Source organism: Thalassophryne amazonica, chromosome 4 (assembly GCF_902500255.1).
Source record: "Thalassophryne amazonica chromosome 4, fThaAma1.1, whole genome shotgun sequence".
In the NCBI taxonomy this organism is placed as follows: domain Eukaryota; kingdom Metazoa; phylum Chordata; class Actinopteri; order Batrachoidiformes; family Batrachoididae; genus Thalassophryne; species Thalassophryne amazonica.
In genome coordinates, this window is record NC_047106.1 from 41,720,197 (window position 1) to 41,743,783 (window position 23,587).

At 43.9% G+C, this 23,587-nt stretch overlaps 1 protein-coding gene across 1 annotated transcript in view; it reads right to left on the minus strand.

Moving 5' to 3' along the window:
- numa1 (nuclear mitotic apparatus protein 1) overlaps positions 1 to 23,587 on the minus strand; it is a 57,263-nt gene that overhangs the window by 9,425 nt on the left and 24,251 nt on the right. Inside the window, exons 17-21 of the mRNA XM_034167757.1 lie at positions 13,261 to 13,395; positions 12,070 to 12,175; positions 11,356 to 11,551; positions 10,539 to 10,675; positions 364 to 657 (exon numbers count right to left, since the gene is read on the minus strand). Of these exons, the coding sequence (XP_034023648.1) occupies positions 364 to 657; positions 10,539 to 10,675; positions 11,356 to 11,551; positions 12,070 to 12,175; positions 13,261 to 13,395 (868 nt within the window). The remainder of the gene's footprint in view (positions 1 to 363; positions 658 to 10,538; positions 10,676 to 11,355; positions 11,552 to 12,069; positions 12,176 to 13,260; positions 13,396 to 23,587) is intronic.

A 23,587-nucleotide genomic window follows, 5' to 3' on the forward strand; every position in this document is an offset into this window, starting at 1 on the left:
CTGAATAATTCAGATCACTCCAGTTTGCGTATTGCCTATGTGTAAATGCGGCATTACAGACTTTCAGTGAACTCACTTTTCATAAATTAATTTCACCTGAAGGTGAAATTTAGGGAAACAATGAAAAAAGCAACAAGCACTGGTCTGACATTGCAAAGAAAATCCTTTAAAATATGAGCTGCTTTATTACATCTCTAATATCAGTTTCAAAAGACCCAAAGCAAGTTATTCTCACACAATTCCAAATATATATTTTAAAGTAAAAATTAATAAAGGGTGATAACATCGGTCTTCCAGTACACCACATAGCCACTATCATTTAAACTGTAAGATACACTGCCATGCATAATCATTCAGACTTGCCTCAGGAGAGTTTTGTGGCAAGGACAATGCAGATGAAGACCGTTTGGTGCCTTTTGAGACCATTGGATGACTGGTGCTGCCAGTGTTTAATGGGAACTGCCCTGGCATCAAGGACAAACGGTTGGAAACAGCTGTGCTCCTGGAACCTGTCTGTCCCACAGTGAGGGACAGACTGTGGGAAGCGAGAGAGTCTTGAAGCTGGCCAGGCATCATGGATGCCCTGCGAATTGTCTCAGAGGGGTCACCCATACGGAGATCTTCATCAGTGAAAACAAACGTAGACCCGAGTCCAGTCTAGGAAGATGACAAAAAAGAAGTTTTTTTTTTTTAGCTGATTTTCATCATCTGAACTGGATATTACTGAAGTGTTATAAACCAAGATACCCAACTAAAGCCATACTTTGTCAAAATGGACAGATTTCCATGACACCTACTGACATGCATCACGATACCTTGTAAAACTTTCACCACCTGAGATTCATATAGATTTCACTAGTAGCACCTTATGTTACAGAACATGTGTTTATGCCAAATAACTGGTTAACAACAAGAAACATACTGTAACTGGTCAAGGTAAGTCTGGCAGCATGCGTTTGTGCCATGCCTTGCTGCATCCACGACACCACAGAATCACCCTGGGTCCTGGATGGCATCCACCATGAGAAACATAAGTTGGACCTTCACTGTCCTCTATACACGTCACCAAACACCTCTGTCCAGGGACCTCATGACTCCATAAGCAGGCTTGGGGAGTAACGGAATACATGTAACGGCGTTACGTAATTAGGATACACAAAAAAAGGTAACTGTATTCCGTTACAGTTACAGAAAAAAAAGACGTATTCAGATTACAGGTATATTTAGTAAAAATGAGGATTACAATTTTAATATATATTATCCAGGGTTCTAGCTAGCGCAAACTTGCGTTACGGCCCGTTACGCTATAATTTTGGACCGTTACGATTTTCAATACAGCGTCTGTAATCAACCGCTTCTGCAGCGCGACTCCAGTTTGAAGCAATGCTTCGATTCAATGGCTCGTGGCTCTTTGATTCGCTGCTCTTCAGAAGCGGTAAGTCCGCTTCTTCACCCCTCTGAAAGCCATTAAATATCATGAGTCACTTTTGTGTGGATTAAAGTCACTAACTGGGACTCTGGTCTTGTTGCAGTCGAGAAACGAGAATCGTCCTCCGTTTTGTCACTGCTTCAAATGCTGCGCGGCTCTCTGACTCCGCTCGGAATTAATAACTTCAAAACGAATCGCCGCTTTAAATAAAATGACACCTCTTACAAACGTTGCAACACAGACAAACGACAATCGACTAAAACGCTTTTTCCTCCCAAAATGAGACGTGCTGCATTCTTTATAAACCTGACCTGCAGCACATCTGCAAGAGTTCAGCTCATATGTATGGAAAGACATTCATGCCAATAATGTCTGAAAGCTGCCCCCCTTCCGCCCCCCTAGTCGCTTCGCTCCCTCGACATTACCACTACGCTAAAATTTTATCCTAGTTATCGGCCCTTCATGAACAGCGACATGACGTCTCCTATCCGGGCAAAATATTGATTAAGTACCCAGATGTTAATGCATTTTCAATGGAGATCCGCAACTGGACACACAGAAAAATGCTCGCAAAATACGTGTTTAAAAAAAAAAAAAAAATGCTGTTTTGACCTGGATATTGAGCCAGTAAAATTAAATTACATTAAATTATGTCAGGAAAGTATTAAACTTACTCTGACACACCCACGTGTTGAAAGTTACACGGATTTGTGCTGTTCAAGCTGTGAGCTGGGGGTCCTGCAGCTGCTGTTCAATGTAGCTCCTAAAACCATTACAATACATTTATATACATATTATATTTTCACACAATTATCCTTTATTGACTGAGTTTCAGTCATGAAGTCAGTGGTGTGGGTACGACTGAGTGGCAAAGCACGGGTCATTATAATCTCATTTTAAGGTGCAAATAAAAAAAAATAAAATATCCCCGTCTCGTCGAACAATTTTAATCACTAATGAAGTGTATTTTAAGTAGACATTGGTCTAGCAGTGGAAAATACCAACTAGACATAAGTGAAGAGTTAATGGTCCGTGTTATCATCCAAATATGATGGACAAAGTGACAAGAAGAACCAAAACCACTTATTTATGGAAGGAAATATTGTCTCCCTTGTTCCTCCGTTTGTGGCTTTGCCAACATGCGCAGCTTTCCGGCATATTCCACCTGTTTCTTGAACTTCTATGCACGCAAATCACTAACTTGCCCGGAATTAAAATTGCGATCACGCCTCCTTACTGTTCTATTTCATTCCTCCTGACTGCCAGAGGGCGGTGCTTTAGCACCTGGATAACTACATGTGCACAGCACAGAGGTCGAGAATATATACCAACAAAGTCACACCATTGAATGTGACCTGGGTGACGTCACTGGTTGTCTTTATATACCAGACGCACCCAGCACTCGCTTCTTTTCTACATTCTCGCATTCTTACAGGTTGAGAACGCATTTAGCTGTGATTGCCGCTCTCGCTTGTAGCCTCGCAACCCACCTTCGGTTGGAGCTACGTGCACTGCACACGTCCTCCAGAGGCTGCGAGACACGGCTTCACCGTTTTTTGTATTTTGGCTTTGACGCCTGTCGTGAGTACACCTTCCTAAACCCCGGGTGCACGCCTTGCCGCTGTCCTGCGGGATATTTTCCTCTGTGCACATTAGCTGTGTTGTTTCGATGAAAGCTGACTATTTGTTTAGTTGTGTCGCTAACCCCTTTAACTACGTGGTAGTGTGTGTATCAGAACCAGTATAGTGTACAGTGTTGGGCTTGCTGTGAGTGTTTTCCACTCCTTGAAGTACTTTGTCTGCACTGCCGCCATTTGCTAAGTGACTTACCACTTGGGCTGTGAGTTTTTTCGGCTCCGTGCCTCGTGTCGAGTCTGCGGCTGGAGTGCTTCACGCTCCGTGCCTCGTGTCGAGTCTGCGGCTGGAGTGCTTCACGCTCCGTGCCTCGTGTCGAGTCTGCGGCTGGAGTGCTTCACGCTCCGTGCCTCGTGTCGAGTCTGCGGCTGGAGTGCTTCACGCTCCGTGCCTCGTGTCGAGTCTGCGGCTGGAGTGCTTCACGCTCCGTGCCTCGTGTCAAGTCTGCGGCTGGAGTGCTTCACGCTCCGTGCCTCGTGTCAAGTCTGCGGCTGGAGTGCTTCACGCTCCGTGCCTCGTGTCAAGTCTGCGGCTGGAGTGCTTCACGCTCCGTGCCTCGTGTCAAGTCTGCGGCTGGAGTGCTTCACGCTCCGTGCCTCGTGTTACTATTTACACTGCGTGTGATTCACGCTTTGTCTTTCCATTTGTAACCGTCAGGGCTTGCGTTAGCCATCTGCACGCAGTCCACAATGTTGACAGGGCCTTTGTTGCATGGCTGTAGTACCTGTTTGGCTCCCTTGAGCCCAGATGATGGACATATGTTTTGTCCCTCCTGTCTTGGGATCGGACACCTGAGGGAAGCCCTGACTGGCGATGCCTGCCTTAACTGTGCCAGCATGCCACTGGCAGAGAGATCTGCTAGACTTGCGGCATTGGAAAGTGGAATATCTAGTGTGACTTTGGCCTCCAGCCCCAGGAAGGACCCAAAGTGCCGTAAACGCCCACCTGCAGGAGCCCCTTCTGCTAAGAAGGTTACTCATGACCATGCTTTGGCTGAAAAGGTCGAAACGTTGACTTCTGAGTTTGCTCAGATTAAGTCCTTGCTTCTGAATCTACAGCCTAAGGATGCAGTGACAGTTCCTGCTGTCCCTAATGAGGCTGATCAGACCAATGTAGTTACTCAGCAGGAGGACGATGTGTCTATTGCTACAACTGATTCCTTGTACATGACAAGTGATATAAACTGTGTGGAGGATGAGGATGAGAGGAGTCTTTCTCCAAGCCATTCATTAGTGGGCTCTCATACCTCTGAGGCAGAGTCCATGCAGCAAACCGAACCTGGACTATCCTTTGTCAAGCAAGCTGTTCAGTTGGCTTTATCCAGGCCTTTTTCAAAGTCACTCAGAAGCCTGAGTTTAACGTTCCAGTTTCACAACCATATATCGAGGAGCTCCAGCGATGTTGGGCGGACCCCAAATCATTGCCCCATCTATCACAGGACTGCAGAGCCCTTAGCTCTATGTGTGATTCAGCGCAGTATGGTCTGAACCGTATGCCCGCCGTTGACAGCATTATTGCGAACCTTGTTGTGGCTCCAGCTGATGCTGCTCGGCCGGATGCCCGCTGCCCATGCCCTCAGTGTAGGGTCACTGATGACCTCCTCACCAAAAGCTGACATAGCTGCTCGCATCGGTCGCCTACGCAACTTAATGTCCCATTTAGCCCTTGCCCTCTCAAAGTCTTTGAGGGAGGCAGAGGTTGATGATGCTACGCAAAGTCTTAGTGATGCCTCACTCCAAACCTTTGCTTATATGTCCAGAGAGCTTGGCAGACTGATGTCAACCCTTACCATCACTAGACGTCAGGTGTGGCTTGCGCAGTCCCCCCTTTCCGAATCTTGCAGAGGCACACTCAGTTCACTGCCGGTTCTTCCAGGCCAAGTTTTTGGACCTGTGGCCCAACAAACTTTAGAGCGTGCTGTCGAGGCTAGTAAATCTCGGCAACAGTTTGTTGACCTACACCGGTCTTCCAGACCTCAGCCAGTCAGACGTGCTACAGCTTTTCACTCTACATCCAGGCTTCCGCCGACTCCCAGAGCTGCACGTGCTTTTGCAGTTGAGGGTCAGCTCTCCCAGCAGCCTGCCTTTCGTGAGCCTACGGGCAGACCCCCGAGAACTGAACGGTTTCACAGAGCTTCCAGTAATCGCGCCCAGAGGTCCTCAGGGATGCGAGGCAGAGGTGGTCGGGTCTGACTGCCAATGTTTGGCCCCCAGCCGTTTTTTCACGAAATCAACTCAGCCACTGGGAGGCTCAAGTTCAAGACCCACGAGTCATTTCAACCTTGTTCGAAGGTTACAGAATTCAGTTCGGATGTCGTCCTCCAAAGTTCAATGGGGTGAGGATGACTGTTTCCAACTCGGTGCAGTCTGCTGCCCTACAACGGGAGATTTTGGAACTCCTGGAGAAGTGGGCCATAGAGCCAGTTCACAGATCAGACCAGCTCAGGGGGTTCTATTCAATTTACTTCCTTGTTCCAAAGAAGGATGGCGGCTTTCGTCCTATCCTCGATCTCCGATGTCTGAATCGTTCATCAAAGTGCTGCAGTTTCACATGCTCCGCACAGTAGACGTCCTTCAAACTATCACACCAGGAGACTGGTTCACAAGTGTCGACTTAAAAGACGCCTATTTCCATGTGCCAGTGGCGCCTCATCACAGGCAGTTTCTCCGCTTTGCTTTCGAAGGTCAGGCATACCAGTTCAGGGTGCTTCCTTTCGGCCTCTCTCTTGCCTCTCGTACATTTACCAGATGTATGGCTGCAGCACTAGCCCCACTGCAAGCTCTTGGATTAAGAATCCTACCCTACTTAGACGATTGGCTTGTCTGCGCTCCGACTCAGGAGCAAGCGCAGAACTACACAGCTCTTCTACTGAACCATGTCTCTCATTTAGGAGTCACAGTGAACTTTGCAAAGAGTTCTCTTGTTCCCAGTCAACAAACGACCTTCATCGGCATTGCCATCAACTCCCTGACTATGACTGCATCGCCATCCCCGCAGAGAGTGGATGATGTAATTCGTCTCGTCTCACACATTCAACGGGCTGTGACGCTGCCTTTTGGTTTGCTGCTCCGGTTGATGGGCAAATTGACTGCAATGTTGCTAGTGGTACCTTTGGGGACTTCTGTTCTTACGTCCCCTACAGATTTGGATCAACAACCTAGGCCTCAACTCGAAGTTGCATCAGCACAGGCTTGTATGACTCTCCAACCAGTGCCTTCTGCACTTCAAACCCTGGGGGAAAGTGGACTTCATCTGCAAGGGTGTCCCTCTAGGCTCTGTTCCTTCTCGCCGAGAGGTGGTTGTTACAGATGCATCACTCAAAGGTTGGGGGGCCGGGTGGAATCACAGGATGGTGAGGGGTGTCTGGAGTCCCCAGGAGAGACTCCAACACATAAACGTGCTGGAGCTTCGCGCTGTGCGACTGGCTCTCAAGCATTTCCTCCCAGCCCTGAGAGGAAGACATGTTCTTGTCCGGTCAGACAACACGTCAACAGTCTATCACATAATCCATCAGGGGGGCACCAGGTCCAATCACTCATTGGCAGAAACTCGGAAGCTTCTCTTATGGGCGTTGCCTTGCCTTCAGAGTGTCAGAGCAGTTCATCTGCCCGGTGTACAGAACAGCGCAGCGGATTTACTCTCCAGACAGAAACCACCACCGGGAGAGTGGAGACTGAACCCGATTGTGGTCCAAATGATCTGGCAGAAATATGGTGCAGCGGAAGTGGACCTTTTCGCTTCAAGCACCTCGACACATTGCCCACGATGGTACTCCCTCTTGGAAGCAGACAGCCCGCTGGGGCAGGATGCATTGGCTCACCCGTGGCCGGATTGCCTCCTTTATGCCTTCCCTCCTCTCCTGCTGCTGATGTTGACACTGCACAGGATAGATCAGAGCAGCCACAGGGTGCTGCTGGTTGCTCCATTCTGGCCTGGGAGGATTTGGTTTCCCATGATTTACAAACTCCGAGGGAGAACCCTGGGCTCTCCCGGAGAGGAAGGATTTGTCACAGCCACAGGGGAGGATTTGGCACCCTCACCCAGAACGCCTTCAACTGTATGTGTGGCCGTTGAGGGGCCAGACTCCTTGTTAAGTTCTTGTGACCAGGCTGTTGTTCAGACTATCCTTAATTTACATGCTGCTTCTACCAGGGCTTTGTATGACAACAGATGGAAGCTGTTTGCGCGGTGGTGTGAGAAACAAAAGTTAGACCCGGAGCATTGCCCTGTGCCTATTCTCCTCAAATATTTACAAGAACTGCTGAAGAAAGGACTTTGTCGCTACCTTGGAGGTTTATGTTGCTGCAATCTCTGCCCGGCACGCCTACGTTGATGGACGGTCAGTGGGTTCACACCTCTTAGTGTGAAGTTTTTTTTGAAAGGTGCTCTACGTTTGCGGCCTCCAAGGCTTGCACGCGTACCTTCATGGGACCTTCCTCTAGTCCTGGAAGGTTTAAGCTTATCCCCTTTCGAACCAGTTGAAAGTGCTGATCTTAAATGGGTGTCAGTGAAGACTGCCTTTCTACTTGCACTGTCTTCGGCTAAGCGGGTGGGAGAGCTCCATGCCCTATCAGTTGCTGGGGACTGTTTGCGATGGAATTCTGACGGATCTGGGGTTACGCTGTGGCCTAATCCGTCCTTTTTACCCAAGAGAATTTCAACTTTTCATGTTAACCAGCCAGTTTCCTTGGCTGTGTATGTCCCGCATTCTGATCCAGGATTATCTGTTTCAGGTTCCCTGTGTCCTGTCCGAATGTTGAAGCAGTACATTAGTGCGACTGCCGGGATCCGGAAAACGGATGCCCTGTTTGTGTGTTACGGTGATCACAAAAGAGGCTGTGCTGTCTCAAAGCAGCGATTCTCGCATTGGGTCATGGATGCCATTTTACAAGTATACAGGTCCAGCGGTCTTCAGCCTCCTAAGGTTACATGCCATTCCACCAGAGGGGTGTCCACCTCCTGGGCTGCACTGAGAGGTGTCCCTTTGAGTGAAATTTGTGCTGCTACTACGTGGGCTTCGTCCTGTACCTTCGCCCGCTATTACAGACTGAATGTGGCCGCTCCTGCGGTGACTTCGGCGGTGTTGTCTGCCTCCACTCCCCACTGCTGATGCGAGGTTAGTGTGACTCTTCGTGACCTTGTTGGTATTAAGTCATCCAGGTGCTAAAGCACCGCCCTCTGGCGGTCAGGAGGAATGAAATAGAACGAGAGTTACAAATGTAACTACGGTTCTATGAATTCCGGATGACCGCCAGAGTTGCTTGTCACTCAGTCTTGCGAGTTCATTCCGAAAAGAAGCGAGCGCTGGGTGCGTCTGGTATATAAAGACAACCAGTGACGTCACCCAGGTCACATTCAATGGTGTGACTTTGTTGGTATATATTCTCGACCTCTGTGCTGCGCACATGTAGTTATCCAGGTCCTAAAGCACCGCCCTCTGGCGGTCATCCGGAATTCTTAGAACCGTAGTTACATTCGTAACTCGATTTACTTAATGGTTTTCATTATGCTTTTGTTCTTATTTTGAAAGTTCAATAAGTGGACTGATATGTTAAACATGGTGCGAATTTACTGAACAAGTAGCAGAATTTTTTTTTGCTTTGTATATTGTTCTGCAAGCCACTTTTAGTTACAAATTCATCTGCACACGCCTGAGTTTTCATTATCCTTCATTTGTTTGGCATTTTTTGTTGAAAATTTAGCAGGTGAACGCTGGGTGTGTTTAAAACAATATTGTGGGTGCTCTTAATTCATAATGTGAAGTAAAACAGAGCATGCCATGTAAAAGAAAGTTTTATTTTTGCTTAATAAACTGTACTATGTAGTCAAGACTATTTATATTTAGTTTCTTTTGTCTGTATTAGCATGTTTGATATTGGAGTAATCCAGAAGTAATTGAAAGTAATCAAATTACAGTACTTTAATATTATGGTACTTGGATTACGTTACTGATTACATTTTTTCAACAGGTAACTAGTAACTGTATCGGAATACATTTTTAAAGTAACCCTCCCAACCCTGTCCATAAGCGCTTTCCTGGCACCGCTCGATCTCAAAGGCCGAGGATGCAGAGACACGCATGCCACTGCCAAGAGATAAGTGACTGTCCCGACAAGTTCACACTTTCACTAAATACAGATGCACCAAGTCATTTAAAGCCTGGATCACTCTTGATCCAGGGCAATTTCAAACCCAGGCATTCAGATTCCTCACAGAGCTTCTCAAATGCTGTATTCTGTGAAGTCAAGGTCAGTAAACCTTTCCTCTTCAACCCAAACACCCAGTCCATGCAACCACTGAACAGTGCAGGAGCCAGAACACCAGTTTTCACTGGGAAACTCAAAATCTGTCTCCATTCAGTACAGCCCTCACAGTAACTGTGTGTAGGCTTGCCATGATGTCCAAGTCGCTTCTTGGAGAGCCACAAATTCTAAGGATGTCCCAGAGATCCGTCCGATCAACTAACTCAAATGCCATGCAAAAATTAACAAAATGCAAGTATGAATATTGACAGTGTTCTTCACAGCTGAGTACTTGCAGGTCTAGAATGTTATTGATGGTTGAATTCTAGAGTGAGAAAGTCAGACTGTTCTGGTCACAGAGCAGCTGGAACTGAATCCTATTCAGAGGTTTTTCTAAACAAGGAAACGGGGGCACCATGTTTTGGCTGCTCACCCCCTTGCTGAAATTTTTTTGTTGTTGTTGTTTTTTTAAAGCATTATTCCTAGCATACAGCCTTCCTTTAGCAATTGATTCTTCTGTAAATAAATAACTGATGCCAGGAAATAACAAGCCTGTTCAAAATACTAATAACATGACAAAATGACAGTGAGAACACATCCAATTTCACACAGCTCCCACCCTCTTGTTGTTTCGGTCCTTCAAGAAGCCTCATAATGCCCCATTTTGACTTCAAATATTCAAACGCTCCGCACCAAGGAAGGAGGCAGGGCCCCCCTTCCGTAGCAGAATTCCTGATCAACAATCTGATCTTGACATCTGGCCAGATGTATTCTTTAAATGGTAAATAGACTGCATTTATAAGGTGTCCCAAAAAAAAAAAAATAAAAAAAAAAATACAACATTTAAAACACTCGGTTTGACCCTTAAATGCTACAAACGTAATCACATTTCTTTTTTTACTTGCAGAGACCCTGAAGTTTATGTTGATGCCAAGCAAGACTCAAGAAAATGCCAAGATTAACCATACTACAGCGAACAAAAATTGAGTTTTGGTTCAAATGCGACTTCCACATAAGTAGTCTAAATTGTGATATATAGAACTATGCTTAGAAACAGAACACATTCAAATGTCTAGAGCTTGACAAAGGTATTTTGGACTACTGCATCTCCATTGTCCCAAAACATATTAGGGCTGCAATTACCAATAATTCTCATGAGCAGTTTTTTTTGTTTGTTTTTTTTAAACACGTGTGTGTGTGTTCTCAACATAGGTGTTTCTCTCTCAACTAACCCCAGACTCCACAGGGTAACTACTCTTCAGATGGGGAAGACATGTCTTATTTCTAGCCTGAATCTCAGCAATCCTCTTCCAATCATCAGCTGAACCGTCTGGCTCATTCTCTCCATGCACACAGAAAGTGCTAGTGGCTGGACACAAAAAGGTGAAGGAAAATAAGTTAGACATCTTTGAAAAGCAGTTACTGCACAACATATTATAATGAACTGAAATGTCCATTAGTGACAAATGTAATAAAATCACTTTCTGGAATTTATATTTTTGAAGAAAAAAAAAAGAAAAAAAATTGGGTTGGTAAAATAAAGTCTTAAAACGCTCAACATAAAAACATGAAACAAAAATCACACCACTTGCTGCTGTGCCCAATTCTGTGTCAAATGAGAGCACATCTGAACAGTGCTGAGCATTACAGTACACTTTACTGATGAACAGCGGCAGCTATGATCATTTGAGTTAAGGTGACGCATGATATCAGTTGATCGTCTTTCATGTTGCAAATGAAAAGACCAAAAGGCAAACACACACTAGAGCAGACAACGTGCATATAATGGCAAAATACTACTTACACTGTTGAACTGAACTACATGGAACACAACTTGAAAAGAACAAATATGGTTTATGATTAATGTAGTTGTCTGCTGAACTAGAAGCCATAATTGTTCTTGGAAGGAGGTTAAAAGCTGATTTTTTCTTTATTTTAACAAAAACGAATTGCAAGCTTTTCTTGCCCTGCAAGATGGAAGTTATGATCCACTGACTTCAGCTGCATTGGTTTGATGTAAGACATGGAAGTGTTGAGGTTTGGACATACTATGTGAATGGATTGTGCTACGTCTGTATCCTGGAAGACCGAGGAGCTGGTCACTAGCAGAACCACTCAGTTTACCAGGTGTTTCAAATAGCTCCATTTTCAGAGGCTGTGCAGTTTGGGTGCTGGAGAGGTTCGGCTGGGAGCGAGCAGAGTTCACACTGTGAAAACTTTCATCTTCACCAAAGCCAGGGGTCTTCTGAAAGTTAAAAATCACTGTTACATTAATGTACAGTACAACCTGCTGTCTGATTGTAGAGCAATACAATGGATGGGTTTAGGAAACAAACACTAGGACCAATAATTTCTATCATAGATTATTACTGACCACTTTTAATAAGTGTAACTGAACACTTCATGATATGCGGCGCATGAGTGTTCTCGTACTCCATTCATACATTCAGTCAAAGATAGGACAGCGTAACAGAAATAATCACTCAGCATATCCAGTCAGGAAAAAAAGTGCGACAACCTATAAAATTTTGGACTGTCACAAAGAGCGCTGTTAAAATAGTTACAGACTGTATTAACTTCTATGAATATGTTTTGTGAGTTCCTCCACACATGAACTCCCTAAGCAAAGGTTTGTAGTGTCCCCACTGTGCTTCGTATACTCAATCATCACACCGTGCAGGTATTTTAATTTTAACATGCTGCTGAATTAGAGTGAGACTGTGGACATGCAAAAAATTAGAAGTGCACATGAGTGTCCTCCACCTTGATCATTGTGATGTTTATAACCTGTGTGGTCCTGCGTCTTTTAATAGATGAAGATGGATTTTTCAGAGCTGTATCCAATTCCACTCTGTGGTGTGTAGTGTTCCTATCAAGAATAATTAGAGGATGAACAGGTTACAATAAGACAAAAACAGGCACATTATATTTAAGGTCTCACATGAATGAGTCTGAAAAGTGTTAACAAAAAATCCTAGCCACCCAAAACTTCAAAAGCACCTGTAGATGAAGAAATGGTTTCCTCAGATGTAGCATTTTTTTCAGTGTAGGTCCTAGAATTGGGAAAAGTACTACCTCCATAAGCCCACAGTTAACGACCTAATCTGTACCCCTCAGGTGGCAAAACAACACTTACAATCTAGCCTCAGTATACTATGGGGTACACGCCACTGCACGATAGCCTTCCCAGGGTGACAGTGATATCTAGGTCGGGGTTTAATGGTAACACAGGGGCCAAAATTTAAAAACGTCCCTCATTCATATTGAAAAGTATACCACATTACGTATTTGTCTGAGCATGAAGATTCAAAAAAAAAAAAAAAAAAAAAAAAAAAAAAAAAAAAAATGTACAGTGTGGACTAGCTAATGTTATGGCATAAAAACAGCCAAAAATGGTGGCAAAGGTCAATTTCGGGTTGTACAGGGGACAAAAGTTAAGTTGCTCCAATTTTGGTAATATTGGTTGCACTAATAGGATTAATAAACAATTTTTTTTTTTACTGTGTTGGTCTCCAAAGTAAAGCCCAAACAAGGTCGATGTCCACTGGATTCTAAAACATATGATATACGTTGCCCTATAATGTGATAACTAAGCATAGTAGACGGGGCAAACAATTCCTTTTTAAAATCCGATTAGCTCAAACAACAATGCACATCATGTTTTCCCAAAATGGGAGCAACTCTAAACTTTGGTTCCCTGAAAAACTTGAAATTGACCATTGTCATCATTCAGTCATAAATAGCCCAAACTATACATTTTGGAATCTTTAAGATCAGACGGATAATGTGATATAAGTTTAAATATGATTTGAGGATGTTTAGCGGGACCTTTAGTCACACTGCGCATGCTCCTGCTGAGATAGTGACTTCATTTATTCAAGAAAAATCAAATGGCAAAATTTCTTTCAGCACACATTTTTCAAGCATTTGCAATTTTAAAATGATGTTCAATACCTATTGCTATGTCTGGTGTTTATTGGAGTGAAGTACAGAGTTTCAAGTGACTCTGCCCGGAAACCACACCGTTTGGCTGCTAAGCGTTCTGAACTACGGACCAGAGGTGTGCTCGATTCGGCTGCAGACAGCTTCCTGCAAAAAAATAAAAAAATAAAAATTTGAATTTTCAATTTATACGAAGTCTCTTAGATAATAAACCGACCCTTTTATTTATCTTTTTTTTTTTTTTTTTTTTTTTTTAACTATGGCTTTGAATGACGTGCGATTACACCAATCATGCTTGAACCCTCGTGCGCATGCGTGAGTTTTTTCACGCGTGTCGGTGACGTCATTTCCCTGTGGGCAGGCCTTGAGTGAGATGTGGTCCCGCCCTCTCGGCTGAATTCCTTTGTTTCACACGCTGCTCCAGACGGCACGCGTTGCTTTATCAAAATTTTTTCTGGACCTGTGAGGAATATCCAAGTGGACACTATTCGAGAAATTAAGCTGGTTTTCGGTGAAAAGTTTAACAGCTGATGAGAGATTATGGGGTGTTTGTCGGTGTAAGGACTTCCCACGGAGCAGGACATCCTGCAGTGCTTCCAGGCGCTGTCGTCGGCCTGTTTCGAGCTGAAAACATCTTAATTTAAGGCTTAATTCACCCAGGACGTCGTAAGAGAACAGAGAAGATTCAGAAGAGGCCGGCATGAGGACTTTATGCGGACATTCCACTGTTAAAGGACATTTTTTAATGAAAGACGTGCGCGCAAATTCTGTGCGCCGCAACAGGAAAAACACCTCCGTGTTGAAAACCATTTGTAAAATTGAGGCGGCTTTTGATAGCTTTCAACAAGTGAGTAACTGAGAAATTGTTTAACAGCTTGGGCATGTTCCAACTTGACCGTTAAGGTTTCCAACACGGAGGTGTTTTTCCTGTCGCGACCCCCCGCGGTCAGGTCCGGCCCGACATGCGACTCTGCCCGCACGTTCTTTCATTACAAAATGTCCGTTAATAATGGAATGTCCGAATAAACTCCTCATGCCGGCTTCTTCTGAAAGTTCTCTGACGACTTACTGGGTCAACAGAGCCTGAAATGTGGAGGTTTTCAACTTGAAACGGCGAGACGCTGCCGCCTCGAAGCGCATATCGCCGTCAGGCACAGTCGGCCGTCCTTAAAGCGACAGTTACAGACCAAAGTCTCTCAGCCGTTAAAATTTTTACCGAAAACCAGCTGAATTTATTGAATGGTGTCCACTCAGTTGTGCCTTACAGTTTTGAAAAAATTTTGATCAAACAAAGCAGCAGTCTCTGAGCCATTCCTAAACAATGAAAAAACGACGAGAGGGTGGGCAACTCCTCACTCAAAGACTGCCCACAGGCGAATGACGTAACCGACAGGCGTGAAAAAACTCTCGCATGCCGACGAGGGTTCAAGCATGTCTGATGTAATCACACGTAATTCAAATCCATATGGTTTTTGAAAAAAATAATAAGGTCGGATACTTTTCTAATAGACCTCGTATAGCGCCAAATCACAACAGAGTTGCCTCAAAGCGCTTCATACAGGTAAGGTCTAACCTTACCAACCCCCAGAGCAACAGTGGTAAAGAAAAATTCCCTCTGAGGAAGAAACCTCAGAGAATCCCACTGCTGCTTTTAATGGAAAAAACTCATTTTTTGCACCATATTTTCTAGAGTACAAGATGCACCTGTCAAAAAAATGCCTCTTAAAGAGGAGGGAGGAGAGAGAAGCAGAAGAGGGGGGAAAAAAAAAAAAACACCCATATACAAGTCACACCTTTTTTGTGTTATGAGCTCTTTAATTTGGGATTTTGTGCATTGTTAGTGTATTTTTCGTTACTGTAATTTATTCTTTTATTATTGGAGTGTATTTTGTTTAATGCCTTGATTCTTGGGAAAGTTCTACACAAATAAATTTTAAGTATGTAATTTCGCACTAGTCGGAGGGCCTCCCAAAGTAGCAAAATAAACAGCTACTTATACGCCGGAAAACACGGTAATCTCTTCATTCATTTACAGAAAGAAAAGCAAGCAATCAAAACAGTAAAATAAGTTCTTTTCAGCTTCTCCTTTTTCACTGGGTCACCACGGCAGATTGGATATGGATCTACAGTACGTCAGTTTGGCACAAGTTTTATGTCCGATGCCCTTCCTGACAACTACACAATACATGGAGAATGAGCATTAGGTGAACTTGAGTCAGGAACCTTCCATTATGGAATCAAGTGCACGGATACAATAAGAACTGGAACAACAAGAAAATTTAATTTGGCAAATGTCTTCATATTCAAAATGGGTGAACAAGTTAGTAATTACAGGACTTTTATGTGGGTGAAAGCACTTTGAGCGTCTGATGCAGATGGAAAAGCGCTATATAAATGCAGTCTATTTACCATTTTATGTGATCTCTATCTCCCTTTAAGAGAGCAACAATAATATGCTTATTGGCTGTTCAGGTATTTCATTGCAGGTTTATATATAAACACATTTCATTGACAAGATGTCTAATCTTCCATCTGTGTTGTGGCAGATGGAAACGGGACAAAACTGATTTGCAGTAACACTTCTCTCTATAGGAATAAGTGGAGCCAAAACCATCACTATGAACATAATACCAGAGGGTCCCCTTGCTGTGTTGGTAAATTTACATTCACTCCTGACATTGGGGTGAATATGAGGCATTATTGTAAAGCACTTTAAGTTTCTGATACAGATGGAAAAGTGCTATATAAATGCAGTCCATTTACCTATCTGTATATAGCTACATGGTGTGTGCAGCCAGTACATTCTGAGTGCCGGTCCCAAGACCGGATAAATGAGGAGGGTTGCATCAGGAAGGGCATCCGGCGTAAAACAAGCCAACCCAACTATGCAGACTAAGAATCGAATTTCCATACCGGATCGGTTGAGGCCCGGGTTAACAACGTCCGCCACCGGTACTGTTGCCCAACAGGATGCCGGTGAAAATTGGGCTACTGCTGGGCGAAGACAACGAAGAGGAGAAGAACGTTTCCACAAACAGCGGGAGAAGAAGAAAACTAGAAGGGTGAAAATGAGAGTGGGGACTTTGAATGTTGGCAGTATGACTGGTAAAGGAAGAGAGCTGGTGGATATGATGGAGAGGAGAAAGGTAGACATATTGTGTGTGCAAGAGACCAAGTGGAAGGGAAGTAAGAGCAGGAGCACTGGCGGTGGGTACAAGTTGTTGTACCATGGTGAGGACAGGAAGAGAAATGGTGTTGGAGTCATTTTAAAAGGAAGAGTATGTTAAAAGTGTGTTGGAGGTTTAGCGAGTGTCTGACAGGGTGATGAGTGAAGTGGAAATGGAAGGAGTGATGATGAATATCATCAGTGCATATGCCCCACAGGTAGGTTGTGAGATGAAGGAGAAAGAAGATTTCTGGAGTGTGTGCCCAAGCATGAAAGGGTGGTGATAGGAGCGGACTTCAATGGGCATGTTGGTGAAGGGAACAGAGGTGATGAGGAAGTAATGGGTAGATATGGTATCAAGGATAGGAATGGGGAAGGACAAATGGCAGTTGATTTTGCAAAAAGGATGGAAATGTCTGTGGTGAATACCTACTTTAAGAAAAGGGAGGAGCACAGGGTAACATAAGAGTGGAGGAAGGTGCACACAGGTGGACTACATTCTTTATAGGAGATGCAAGCTAAAAGAAATCAGAGACTAAGTGGTGGCAGGAGAGAGTGTCAGACAGCATAGGATGGTCGTTTGTAGGATGACTTTAGAAGTAAAGAAGAAGAGAGTGAGAGCTCAACACAGGATCAGATGGTGGAAGCTGAAGGAGGAAGACTGTTGTGTGAAATTTAGCGAGCAGGTGAGAGAAGCACTGGTTGGAGGGGAAGCAATTTTGGACAACTGGAAAACTACTGCAGATGTGGTGAGGGAGACAGCTAGGACAGTACTGGGTGTGACATCTGGACAGTGGAAGGAAGAGGTTCAGGAAAGCATAAGGAGAAAGAGGTTGGCGAAAAAGTTTTGGGATAGTCGGAGAGATGAAGAAAGTAGACAGGAGTACAAGGAGATGCAGAGTAAGGCGAAAAGAGAAGTGTCAAAAGCGAAGGAAAATTGCAAGCTGTACAAGAAGTTGAATAATAAGGAAGGAGAAAAAGGACTTGTACTGATTGGCCAGACAAAGGGACAGAGCTGGAAAGGATGTGCAGCGGGTTAGGGTGGTAAAAGATGCACATGGTAATGTACTGACAAATGAGCGTGTGCTAAGAAGGTGGAGGGAATATTTTGAGGAGCTGATGAATGAAGAAAATGAGCGAGAAAAGGCTGGATGATGTGGTGAGAGTAAATCAGGAAGTACAAGAGATTAGTAAGGTAGAAGTGAGGGCTGCTATGAAGAGGATGAAGAGTGGAAAGGCAGTTGGTCCAGATGACATTCCAGTGGAGGCATGGAAATGTCTAGGAGAGATGGCAGTAGAGTTTCTAACCAGATTGTTTAATAAAATCTTGTAAACAGAGGATGCCTGAAGAGTGGAGACGAAGTATGCTGGTTCCTATTTTCAAGAATAAGGGTGATGTGCAGAGCTGCAGTAACTACAGAGGCATAAAGTTGATCAGCCACAACATGAAGTTATGGAAAAGAGTAGTAGAAGCTAGGCTTAGAAAACAGGTGAAGATCTGCGAGCAGCAATATGGTTTCATGCTGAGAAAGAGCACTACAGATGCAATGTTTGCTCTGAGAATACTGTTGGAGAAGTACAGAGAAGGCCAGAAAGAGTTACATTGTGTGTTTGTGGACTTAGAAAAAGCTTATGACAGGGTGCCAAGAGAAGAGCTGTGGTATTGTATAAGGAAGTCTGGAGTGGCAGAGAAGTATGTTAGGGTAGTGCAGGACCTGTACAAGAATGGTGTGACATCGGTGAGATGCGCAGTCAGAATTACAGACTCATTCAAGGTGGAGGTGGGATTACACCAAGGATCAGCTCTGAGTCCTTTCTTGTTTGCAGTGGTGATGGACAGGTTGACGGATGAGATCAGACTGGAGTCCCCATGGACTATGATGTTTGCAGATGACAGTGTGATCTGTAGTGAGAGTAGAGAGCAAGTTGAGTCTCATCTGGAGAGGTGGAGATATGCTTTGGAGAGAAGGGGAATGAACGTCAGTAGAAGCAAGACTGAGTACATGTGTGTGAATGGGATGGAGCCCAGTGGAATAGTGCAGTTACAAGGAGTAGAAGTGGTGAAAGTAGATGAGTTTAAATATTTGGGGTCAAGAACAGAATAGAATGCCTTTATTGTCATTATACACAGCAAACACAGTCTGCATACAACGAGATTAGGGGGGCTGCTCCTTAAAAAGTGCACGCAGTGCAATACCAGACAATATAACATGAATAAACAACAATATCACATAAATAAACACGTGAAGTCCTTTGCTGAAATGTAAAATGTTCAAACTGTTCAAAGTAATGGAGAGTGTGGTAGAGAGGTGAAGAAGAGAGTGCAGGCAGGGTGGAATGGATGGAGAAAGGTGGCAGGAGTGATTTGTGACCGAAGAATATCAGCAAGAGTGAAGGGGAAAGTTTACAAGACAGTAGTGAGACCAGCTATGTTGTATGGCTTAGAGACGGTGGCATTAACAAAAAGACAGGAGGCAGAGCTGGAGGTGGCAGAGCTGAAGATGTTGAGATTCTCTTTGGGAGTGACAAGAATGGACAAGATTAGGAATGAACATATCGGCGGGACAGCTCAGGTGGGACGGTTTGGAGACAAAGTCAGAGAGGTGAGATTGAGATGGTTTGGACATGTGCAGAGGTGGGATCCAGGGTATATAGAGAAAACGATGCTGAGGATGGAGCCACCAGGCAGGAGGAGAAGAGGGAGGCCAAAGAGGAGGTTTATGGATGTGCTGAGGGAGGACATGCAGGTGGTTGGTGTGACAGAGGAAGATACAGAGGACAGGGTGAGATGGAAATGATTGATCTGCTGTGGTGACCCCTAACGGGAACAGCCGAAAGAAAGAAGAATATAGCTACATAAATGGAGTGGATGGGTTGCAGTTATATATACTGCTTTTCCATAGTAGAGAAGCTTGAATCTTCGACTGTACTGGGTTGCTTGACGTGAGGACATTTAGCTTCATATCACAGAAGCTTCCTCAGCTAAAAGTCAGACTACCAGAACAAGAATTTTAGCTGAGGAAGCTTCTGTGATTTGAAGCGAAACGTCCTCACATCAAGCAACCCAGTCCAGTCGAAGATTCAAGCTTCTTTACTTTGGAAACCACCTGGACAACAGAGCCTACACAGAAATAGTGCTTTTCCATCTATTTAAGGACCTTGCCCAAGAGCCCTTAGTGATTTTCCAGCCAGACTGGGGTTTGAACAGAGGATTATCTGGTATCAAGCCCACTGCTTAACGACTAGACCATCACCTCCTCCAAATATAAAAGTATTTATGGAACTGTTTGACCATTCAGCCTCAATCACAAAGGTCTAATGCAATTCAGAAGTTGGGGAGAATTTCTATGCACTATATTTTCTGGTCACACCAGGGTATAAGTAGAACTTTTTCTGTATGTGGAACTCACATTTTGAGTGTCCCCAGGAGACACTGCAACTTACACTCTGGAAAATATATTCATATATAATGACACATAACCCGCTCAATGCTTATCATATTCACATGGTAGTGTGCTAGATTGAGCGGACAGTATGATAGAGCTCACAGATAATACCTGACAGAACAGGGTAAAAAATTTGCCAATAAATCTAAGCAGTGAAATTGCAAATTCACTTCAATTAAGAAAAAAAAACTGTAGAACTACAAGTTGAAAATTAATGTTTGTGGTACTAATAGATGTAAGAGATTTATTCAAAACTCTTAAGTGAAGAAAGTACTGGTTGCTGGATACAGGCCTGTGTTGGTTCCTGCTTGAGCTCTGTCCTCTGAGAAACCGTTTTAGCAAGGCTACCCTGTGTTTTTGATAGCTATGCAGGAAAATCTCAGTGTATGACTAGTTGTCCTACTGCAATACACTTCACTCGACAGCAGAGGTGGGACGGAGTCCCTGCCAAGTCATCAATCCGCAAGTCCCAAGTCAAGTCAACTTGTAAACAATTGGTGGTCATTATGACTTGAGACTTACTGATTCATGACGAGAGTGACTTGATGGTGACTTTATTCCACCTCTGCTCAATAGTGTGGTAAGCTGCCACATGTACCATGACCTCTTATCGACAACCTGTTGGACTCTAATGTGGGTGAAAATCCATTAAAATCATCTTGTTTATACATAAATTCAAATATTAACAAGTAAATCTAAAGAACAGTAAAGGGCAGATTGTTAGACATTTATATGTCTACTGGTATATGCTCTACTGGTAGTTGGCTCTCACTGCGGTATTGTATCACTTCCTGTTCCGGAGCACAGCGGTGTTTTGCTGTATCTGTTAGCTGTTTAATCTGCGCAGTTAGATTGATCTAGTTAACTAGATAACGATTTGTTTCACAGTGTAATCTTCGCGTGCCTTAACTAAAGCATTCCCTCTGCTGAATCACCTCTAAATTATTTACACATTATTCACTTTGTGTGTTTTTAGGAATCCGCTAGCTTAGCGCAGCTACTAGCTCTTAGCCGGTCTAGCATGGCGGCTTCTCCTGTCTCTCCCGCACTTTTCTGCTCTGGGTGTGAAATGTTTAGTTATTCCTCGGCCTCCTTTAGCAGTAATGGTACTTGTAATAAGTGTAGCTTATTTGTAGCTTTGGAGGCCAGGCTTGGCGAATTGGAGACTCGGCTCCGCACCGTGGAAAATTCTACAGCTAGCCAGGCCCCTGTAGTCGGTGCGGACCAAGGTAGCTTAGCCACCGTTAGTTTCCCTCTGGCAGATCCCGAGCAGCCAGGAAAGCAGGCCGACTGGGTGACTGTGAGGAGGAAGCGTAGTTCTAAACAGAAGCCCCGTGTACACCGCCAACCCGTTCACATTTCTAACCGTTTTTCCCCACTCGGCGACACACCCACCGAGGATCAAACTCTGGTTATTGGCGACTCTGTTTTGAGAAATGTGAAGTTAGCGACACCAGCAACCATAGTCAAATGTCTTCCGGGGGCCAGAGCAGGCGACATTGAAGGAAATTTGAAACTGCTGGCTAAGGCTAAGCGTAAATTTGGTAAGATTGTAATGACACCCCGTTACGCCAATCGGAGGTCACTAAAATTAACATTGAATCGGTGTGTAACTTTGCAAAAACAATGTCGGACTCTGTAGTTTTCTCTGGGCACCTCCCCAATCGGACCGGGAGTGACATGTTTAGCTGCATGTTCTCCTTGAATTGCTGGCTGTCTGAGTGGTATCCAAAAAATGAGGTGGGCTTCATAGATAATTGGCAAAGCTACTGGGGAAAACCTGGTCTTGTTAGGAGAGACGGCATCCATCCCACTTTGGATGGAGCAGCTCTCATTTCTAGAAATCTGGCCAATTTTCTTAAATCCTCCAAACCGTGACTATCCAGGGTTGGGACCAGGAAGCAGAGTTGTAGTCTTACACACCTCTCTGCAGCTTCTCTCCCCCTGCCATCCCCTCATTACCCCATCCCCGTAGAGACGGTGCCTGCTCCCAGACCACCAATAACCAGCAAAAATCTATTTAAGCATAAAAATTCAAAAAGAAAAAATAATATAGCACCTTCAACTTCACCACAGACTAAAACAGTTAAATGTGGTCTATTAAACATTAGGTCTCTCTCTTCTAAGTCCCTGTTAGTAAATGATATAATAAATGATCAAAATATTGATTTATTCTGCCTTACAGAAACCTGGTTACAGCAGGATGAATATGTTAGTTTAAATGAGTCAACACCCCGAGTCACACTAACTGCCAGAATGCTCATAGCACAGGCCGAGGTGGAGGATTAGCAGCAATCTTCCATTCCAGCTTATTAATTAATCAAAAACCCAGACAGAGCTTTAATTCATTTGAAAGCTTGACTCTTAGTCTTGTCCATCCAAATTGGAAGTCCCAAAAACCATTTTTATTTGTTATTATCTATCGTCCACCTGGTCGTTACTGTGAGTTTCTTTGAATTTTCAGACCTTGTCTGACTTAGTGCTTAGCTCAGATAAGATAATTATAGTGGGCGATTTTAACATCCACACAGATGCTGAGAATGACAGCCTCAACACTGCATTTAATCTATTATTAGACTCAATTGGCTTTGCTCAAAATGTAAATGAGTCCACCCACCACTTTAATCATATCTTAGATCTTGTTCTGACTTATGGTATGGAAATTGAAGACTTAACAGTATTCCCTGAAAACTCCCTTCTGTCTGATCATTTCTTAACATTTACATTTACTCTGATGGACTACCCAGCAGTGGGGAATAAGTTTCATTACACTAGAAGTCTTTCAGAAAGCACTGTAACTAGGTTTAAGGATATGATTCCTTCTTTATGTTCTCCAATGCCATATACCAACACAGTGCAGAGTAGCTACCTAAACTGTAAGTGAGATAGAATATCTCGTCAATAGTTTTACATCCTCATTGAAGACAACCTTGGATGCTGTAGCTCCTCTGAAAAAGAGAGCTTTAAATCAGAAGTGCCTGACTCCGTGGTATAACTCAAACTCGCAGCTTAAAGCAGATAACCCGTAAGTTGGAGAGGAAATGGCGTCTCACTAATTTAGAAGATCTTCACTTAGCCTGGAAAAAGAGTCTGTTGCTCTATAAAAAAGCCCTTCGTAAAGCTAGGACATCTTACTACTCATCACTAATTGAAGAAAATAAGAACAACCCCAGGTTTCTTTTCAGCACTGTAGCCAGGCTGACAAAGAGTCAGAGCTCTATTGAGCCGAGTATTCCTTTAACTAGTAATGACTTCATGACTTTCTTTGCAAATAAAATTTTAACTATTAGAGAAAAAATTACTCATAACCATCCCAAAGACGTATCATTATCTTTGGCTGCTTTCAGTGATGCCGGTATTTGGTTAGACTCTTTCTCTCCGATTGTTCTGTCTGAGTTATTTTCATTAGTTACTTCATCCAAACCATCAACATGTCTATTAGACCCCATTCCTACCAAGCTGCTCAAGGAAGCCCTACCATTATTTAATGCTTCGATCTTAAATATGATCAAGCTATCTTTATTAGTTGGCTATGTACCACAGGCTTTTAAGGTGGCAGTAATTAAACCATTACTTAAAAAGCCATCACTTGTCCCAGCTATCTTAGCTAATTATAGGCCAATCTCCAACCTTCCTTTTCTCTCAAAGATTCTTGAAAGGGTAGTTGTAAAACAGCTAACTGATCATCTGCAGAGGAATGGTCTATTTGAAGAGTTTCAGTCAGGTT